At 42.0% G+C, this 8,183-nt stretch overlaps 1 protein-coding gene across 3 annotated transcripts in view; it reads left to right on the forward strand.

Moving 5' to 3' along the window:
• The window catches only part of RORB (RAR related orphan receptor B), a 392,263-nt gene extending 384,321 nt beyond the window's left edge, over positions 1 to 7,942 (forward strand). For all 3 annotated transcript variants that reach the window (XM_060610056.3, XM_060610057.3, XM_060610055.3), the window contains one exon: positions 1,269 to 7,942. In XM_060610056.3, coding sequence (XP_060466039.1) covers positions 1,269 to 1,424 — 156 coding nt within the window. In that variant the 3' untranslated portion in view covers positions 1,425 to 7,942. The remainder of the gene's footprint in view (positions 1 to 1,268) is intronic.
• Positions 7,943 to 8,183: the final 241 nt, after the last annotated feature.

The following is an 8,183-nucleotide window of genomic DNA, read 5'->3' on the forward strand; positions in this document are numbered from 1 at the left end:
TTTTGAAGAGCCACAAAGTAACTAATTATCTATTTGCTCTTTTACTCCAAAGGCTCAAAATTGCTTCTTATTACTGAATAGGGGAGGGGGCACAATGAGCCTAACTGATGACTAGATGGGGTTTATTTCATTTCTTTTTATCGTCACTTTCAAGTGTTCCTATGGTCAGCTATATAAACTATCAGGCTTATCTTTTCTGAGAGTGTTCTTTATATGAGAACACATCTGATTCCAACAGTAATTTGATCACAATGATACTTGGTTTTAAGCTAATTTTGACATGAAATGATGAATTCTACATGTTCCTAAATTATAAATATGTGAAAAGCTAGAGCTGTTCATCTTCTAAGAACGTTATAGCATTTTGCAAACCGTGGACATTTTATAATGTCTTCTGGGTATTTGAACTCAAAAAAAATAAAATAAAATCACGTCCTGCATGATACATATACAATAAAACCTACCAATGGTAAGTGGATATTCCCCCACGAGTTTTTTAAATGCCTCAAGGAAGCAAGTGCCAGTGACCTCTGAAATTCTCTCTTGATTAAATATAGGTTTCATTCTATGCATTACAGTGGGAAAGAACTAGAAAGATTCAGGCAGGCTAGTCCTGACAGTTATGGATCGCGCCTCGTACAGTTTAGGTCCTACCTTTCCTAACAACGTCGCCTTCCAAAACCGAGAATCTCGTGTTCATATCATAAAAATCTGTGGGAAATAATAGATAATATTAGCTCCCAATTGCGTTTCACACCTATAGTGTTCTTACCGCTTTTATATGAATTACCTCAGTGCACACAACAATATGAGTAGGCCCATTTTACAAATAAGAAAGCTGAGACCAAGTATTTCACAGCCAAACAGCCATTTAGCTATTTTGAAACCAGGATTCTGACTCAGTCAGCCTGGCTGCAAAGCACCCACTCGTATCGATTAAACTCGACTACCTCCCATACACATTTTATTTAAGAGCAGTGACTCAGGAAGCTTGGCCCCGCTGGCTTGCCTTCTCTATTTTCCCGAGGGGGGTAGGAGGTGCGTTTTGTTTTGTTTTGTTTTGTTTTGTTGGGAAGGAGAAGCTGAAAGTGAGCCTTCTTTCTTTGTGAACGTCTTTTCCCAAAACCATTTTCCTTCATCCGAGGCCAGGAAGGACCCTGATTCAGAAGCCAGAGCACTAATGAGCTTCCCCTTTTGTTTCTCCCCACCCCCCTACTCCCCGTCCCCCCCCCTGCCCAACACCCGACCCTGGTCTCCCGACTCCGCAGTTAATAGCCAAGATACCAACCATCACGGCGGTCTGCAACTTGCACGGGGAGAAGCTGCAGGTATTTAAACAATCACATCCAGACATAGTGAATACACTCTTTCCTCCATTGTACAAGGAGCTCTTTAATCCTGACTGTGCCACCGTCTGCAAATGAAGGCAACGAGAGAACTGTCTCCTAGTCGTGGAATGCGTCACCATTAAGACAAAAGCAATGTGTTCATGAAGACTTAAGAAAAATGTCACTACTGCAACATTAGGAATGTCCTGCACTTAATAGAATTATTTTTCACCGCTACAGTTTGAAGAATGTAAATACGCACCTGAGTGGGGCTCTTTTATTTGTTTGTTTTTGAAATGACCATAAATATACAAATATAGGACACTGGGTGTTATCTTTTTTTTTTTTAATTTTATTTTATTCGGGTATGTTTTGGGAGACAACTGTTTATAGAATTTTATTGTAGATACGTACAAGAACAGAGCGGTACTTTACATGATTACTTTTCCTGTTAATTGTTCAAATATAATTTAAGAAAATTCCACTTAATAGGCTTACCTATTTCTATGTTTTTAGATAGCTGATGCATGTGTAAATTTGTAGCTGTCTTGGAAAGCACTGTGCATGTATGTAATAAGCATATAATATCTGAGAATATTATATATGACTATTACTTATACATGCACATGCACTGTGACCTAAAATCCCATACATACTAACAAAGGAGGTTCAGTCAGGCTCTCTTATATTATTTACCTTCTGTGTTATGTGTTACCTTTACGTTAGACAATCAGGATTTTGTTTTCCCAGCCAGAGTCTTCAACTGTCGTCAATGGCAGGGTGGTACCAATTCAGAGATAACGTCTACAAAGGAATAAACATAATGCGCGGCCTCTGTATAAGAACTCTGTTTCTATCAATGACATCAAAGCCTTGTCAGGATGGTAAATATCGGCGGGTGGGGGGGGGGGGGGTGGGGGGAATATCTGGAGCCATTTTCCTGTTTTAAGAATTCGGCCACAGATAACGTTGTGGAGTCCAGGACTTTTTTGACCAATCACTATTTCCTATTTTTCACCAGGACACATAAAACACTTTTTTTTTTTTTCCCCTTTGGATTTCAGGTGGGTAAAGAAACTGATTTTGGTGCTCACTGTGTTGTCACCAGAGAAATGCAGTCTGTAGGTTTGACCACCAGCAATTTTTTTCTAATAAAATTAGAGTCACAGAGGAAACCAGAGCCCAGGGCCCCGATGCCATTTCATGTAGACATTTTTTCTCTAACCTGTTGTGTCTGGGTTTGATGTTTTTTGTTTTTTGAGGGTTTTTTTTTTGTTTTGGGGGGCTTTTTTTGGCAACGAAGAGGTAGAAAGAGCTTGGTTCTTTATATTCATTCTCTTTGCTACATTTGTTAGAAAAAGCAGCAATAAAAGGGGAGGCAGGATTTGATATGTCCTTCTAGCGGGGGTGGGGAGGGGTCCTCTAATTTCTCTCAACTCCAAAGTGCTGTACTATAAACACAGAGCAAGAACTTGACAGATGACGAAAACACATCAGAGTTATTCCGTAGAACTAATACACCCCAAAGCCCAAACTGTTTCCTATGCAGTTTGCAATTAGATCATCCGTCTGGCCTGGGATTCTTTCTTTTAGCAACTTGTCAAAAACACAGAATACAAGAGGGGATATGAGGCTTGGAGTATTAAGACTTCCTCGTATAAGTCTCACCTCTCCACCTGCTCCCCAAGCAAACTGAATACCAGAAAAGCATAAATCCCAAGCAGCTTGTTCTGCCTGTGCTCCAGAGGCCCTATGCCTTTGGTCTTAGCCGATCCAAAGAGTTTTTTAAAAAGGAAGCCAGAGCAGAGCCTCATGTAACTCAGTGACATTCACGCTCTCCGGTGAGTAAAGCCCAGCAGCCAGCTCCCGAGGACCCGCCCTTTTCTCCTCGTCAAACACACACACGCACACCTGCTCGGTAAAGTTTCCATCGATGGAAACCTTGATTTCCTTTTAATCTCTGACGCTCTCCTGGAGTTACGTGGTCTTGAGAGCTGTCTCCGCAAGGCCACAAAACCCCTCGTTGACCAGACAGTAGTGCTAGTCTTTTCTCTAGAAAACAGAGCCTTTTCCCACCTCATGATTGATGAGTGCTAAACCAATGGGGAAAAACAAAAAGGCTTTAAAATAATGACTCTCTTTCTCAACTACTGTTATATTCAATTAATTTAACTACATTGAACCAAATTACCTTCGGTGTCTAAGAAGACAGCTGCAGACTGCTTATTATGTGGCTGTAGAGACTCAGTTCTTTTTGGTGTAAATGTCACTCCTGCTAGCTCTTTGTATAAAGAATTAATTCCAAGAGTCATATTTCCTTCTAATGGAAAGATTACTTTACTGATTGCTAGGAAAACAGGGTAATGGAAGGCGCTCAATTAAACCAAGCCGTTTCCAAATGCAATGTATGTTTTATGATTGGCTTGTGATAGGCAATGCTCAACGTGTCTGCTTGGTGTTTCCCTTTGAGCTTTGAACTTATGTCAAACTTTGTTTTCATTGTTCTGTTGGCCTAGTGTTTTCCATCGTCCGCCTGTAATTCCCGCTCAGTTGCAAAGGGAATCGTTTGTTTCCTCCAATTTACCTTAGAGGGTTTAAATTGGTTCTGTTGATGAAGTGGCTGAGAATTTTTTCCTCCCTGCCCCATGGGTGATGTAGGAAAAGGATTGCTCCCCACATTTGCCTCAGGAGGTACTCGATTTGAATGTGTTTGTCGTTTCTACTAGTGCAAGCATTTCACTGGGACCGCATGAACCTTTTGAAGCTAGGGGACAGGAAACAGCTAGCGACTGAACCAGAACAAAACAGTGGAAACGAGTACACGCTCAGCCCACTTCGGCTGAGAAAAGAGATTTCCATCTTTCGCCACAGTTGCCAAATCTGTCCGTTAAAAGACCACCAATCACATTTTCAGTGGTAACGACAAACGCCTTGAAAAGCTGCCTTTTTGAACATCTCCTGTGACTACATCTCGAGGTGTTTTGAAATTTTGCTAAGATCGCCTTTCCTTACCACATGCAATCTCTGTCCCTTCCCTACGAAGACTCACAAATGTTCACCACACCTTCATGGTAAAACGGGCACTGGAAGAAAGAACCCATGATCTGTACGTTTCACTTCTTGCTTCGTAAATGACAATCACTGCTTGGCACAGATATTGCACTGTAACCACTCAGGGATGTTTCATTAAAAAAAAAGAAAAAGAAAAAAAAAAAAGAAGGAGGGGGAAAAAAACAGGAAAATGACAACAAAACGTAAATGGCACAAATTAAATACGCCAGGGAGAGAACCTCTCTGACAAGGCTTTCAGAACAGTAGGCAGTAACTTTGTGTTGTTAACTGTTTGGACTTGTTGAAAAGTTGCACATGAATAAGGACAACTTAGCCTCATTTTCTGAAATCTGCTAAGAGCCAAATAATCCAGCTACCCTATTAATAGGAATATGTCTCTCCCAAGCAGCCCCAAGCTTCCTGTACAAGTCCTGAGCAAGGAAAATAAGAAATCTGAGTGGCATTATCTGAATCTGACAAGGGAGGTAAAGCTGTGTGAATTCAAATTCCACTGTGATTCTGGAGGGAATGTAGGAGAAGAAGGGATTCCAAATTTGGTTTAATATGCCCCACAGACTCCTACTGCCCGTGACTTGGGTCATCTTTGTGTCCCTTATTCTGTGGCTCTTTTTTCCCCAGAGACTGAAAGCTGAGAGTAGAGGTGTACCTTACAAACATACCCTTTCGGGATTTCCCTTGTTGAAATACTGGTCTTCAGGACTCTGGAATAAAGGACCACAGTGTAGGTATAAACAGAGAATGTGGTGGTCTCTTGGGTAATTCAACTTCTTGGACACAATCTGTGACACTCTAAATCACAGTCAACTCTGGACATGAATAAGAGATTCCGGGGAGACACCCATACATTTCCTATCGTAGCTGCCTTGTTCGACACATAACTTCACAGCAGTCAAGCTAAATTGTAGAAAACCATGCACATGGCTAGTCAACTCACGCTCACTCTCTACAGTCCCAAGCGTACCAGGCTTGAATGCAAAAGCGATTCTTCCGTCCCAAGGACAACCTAAAACTTAACCAGCTTTTTTCAAAAACATCAGTCAGATGCAAATGATATCAGTTCTGTTCCGTGTTCTTTGTTTCCATTTATTATAGAAGCAAGGAAAAATTCCACTGCTATTGGAAATTAGAAGAAATAACTTTTCCCTGACTCTCTTTTCTCCATACACTTTCGCTTCCAATGAAGTTACTACAATTGGCAGTGAATTCAGGCAAGGATGCCTGTGCCCTGACAGAGCCACCGTTCAATAGAACAGCAATAACTTGAAAGTATGCATCTGTAGTGAAACTTTGCACAAAGCCCCCTGTATAAAGAAGACAAAAAAGCCCACCATCTGCTTTAGACGAAGCAGTATTTAATTTTCTGTTTCCAGCTGTTAATAAAAGCAGCAACCTGGTATGAGAAACCACACGGGCCTTTAGACAAGAGTTGACCACCTATTTTTGGAGGGGCAGGCAGGGGCCAGGTCTCAGGACCAGAGGCACGTGTTCCCTTAAAGCAAGGGTTAAAAATCCAAGAGCCTAAAAGGGCCAGGGAGCCGATGCAAATGAGCGCAAGCAGTCCAATGGCCAGCTGGCAAGGAAATGCCCCATCTGAAAAGGGACATCCGATAGTCAGCTAAAGCACAAGTGTGGCTAAAGCTTCTGAATCTTATAACATCTGTCTAGTTGTAAGTGATGTCAGTTGATTCAGAGCTTAATGCAGACCAGACAAATACATCTCTGTGCAGAAAAAGGTTCACAGTTTGCAACCTCTGGTTTAGCACAAAATTGAATCCAAGGGCCTGTTTCCTGGCAGCAAGTCTGGCCAGACAGGACTCAGAATGAATAAGAGGGGGGGGGTGGGGGGAGGTGGGGGGGCAGAACTCTTGCCCGCTGATACTCAATTTGGTTTCCATATTTGACTATCACTACCGGAGGACATAGTAAGAGTCCCGTTGAAAACACAGCAGTCTAAAAATGAAGACAATTCATTTAACGATGGCATATAAAGGACGTTTCTATTCGCCTTGCCCAAACTCTTAGCTTCACAGAGCCAGGTGGTTAGATTTCTTGCCACTTTTTTCTGAACGTCAAATGCACGACTTTTACATTTTTGAGTCTCGGTGTGTCTCTTTAAATGTGTGGCTTCACTCTCTGTGACGAGTTTTCATTTTTCCCTTAGTCGTACCTGCAGAATTTATCCTATAGTCGTGATAACGTAGTCCCCTCCGTGTTCTGAAGTGCGGGACCTCAGATTCCTATGCAACAGATGGAGGTCATCTGTCTGTGCACTTTTTGCCTAAGCTGCTGAGATCCCTTCGAAGTGAATTGGCCATAGTAATCTCTGCCTCCTGCATGACTGTAAGCACGACCTCCAGTGGGTCAGAAGAAGCAGCTCAGCGATTGTTCTCATGGCCAAAACTAAAGCACAAGGTTACCAGAATTGAAAAAGCCCCCAGTTGAGGGAGGCACGGGGTGTCTACGCCCCAGCTGGGCAGCGCGATCCCTGTATGAAACCGTACTCTTCTGGCGGTAGCTGACGGAGGACCTCTGCGTGCCTCTGTCGTGACACACGTCAGGTGTGTCTGAAAAGCTACAGACCCCACACCCAAGCACAGTCCTGTCTCCTCCACCCGAGGAACCACACACACAAGAATGAAAACCACACCCACAGAAAACTGAGTATGTATTGTAGAAATGTAGAGGAAAAATAAAAATATTTTTTCAAATGTAATTACTTTTAATATATGCTTGTGGAAGGTCTAATACAATGTATGCTGTCTCTGTAATTTTTGCTGTAAATAACTGGAGACAGTGAATACACTGATTTTTCTATGTCTCTGTTTAAGCTTAAGACTTTGTAACAATTTTTTTAGAGGGGGAAAACCAACAAAGAGCAAATATGTACTTGCTTCCTTTCTGCGTGTTATGTACTTCTCAGAAACTGGTTGTAAACACGTTAAGCATCTTGACGGGCCATTGGTGTCATGTGTACACTTCTTTTTGTAATACAGCTGAGAAAGGGACAGGGCTGTCGATTAGATGTGCTCCAAAGAATTTGTACTGAAGATTGGCCTCTAAGACCTGCAAACGCTATCTGAACTAGACGATGTGAAACAGGAAGGTTAAAAAGAAAACAAAAACAAAAGCAAAACAAAACAAAACAAAAAAACACATTGCCTGAATAAGTCATCTTTCCTTGTAGCAAATGGCTTTGTCCAAATCCTTTCTGCATGGACTAGCTTAAGGAACACAAACTCTGCTTTCTGATGAACAAAATATTTTTATACACGTTTATTTCGTATTAGTAGCCTGAGGTCAGATCACTCATTCGCTGAAGCCATAACTGACCTTCACCAAATAAATGTTGTAAAGAACCTGGGGGAGGGTTGGGGGAGAGCCCAAGAGGGAGGAAGATCGAAGGTGATATGAGCTCTAACAACACAGGCAGGAGCAAGTCCGATGAACCTGATGCTTTTCCTGCATCCCAAATAGGACTTTAAAAGGCTAGTATTTTATGATGATCGATTTATAATAAAAAAAAAAAGATATTTAGATTTAAATGAGACTTTCCAGTATTTTTTAAATCCCTGACAATGCTTCCCTGCTTTTAGGATTGAGAGAAATGATTTTCATATGCTTCCAACATTCAGAAATTTAATTTTCATGTTAGCTCCAACCTGCACGTCTAAAGTGAAGAACGACTCCAAGTCCCCCAGCGGTTGGGGAACCGGGGACTGTCGGGGGCTCGGCTGTACCTACCGACCAGGATCGCACCTTGAGGGGCGGCCGTGAGGTGCACCT

This window comes from Panthera onca, chromosome D4 (assembly GCF_046562875.1).
Source record: "Panthera onca isolate mPanOnc1 chromosome D4, mPanOnc1 haplotype 2, whole genome shotgun sequence".
Taxonomy (NCBI): Eukaryota; Metazoa; Chordata; class Mammalia; order Carnivora; family Felidae; genus Panthera; species Panthera onca.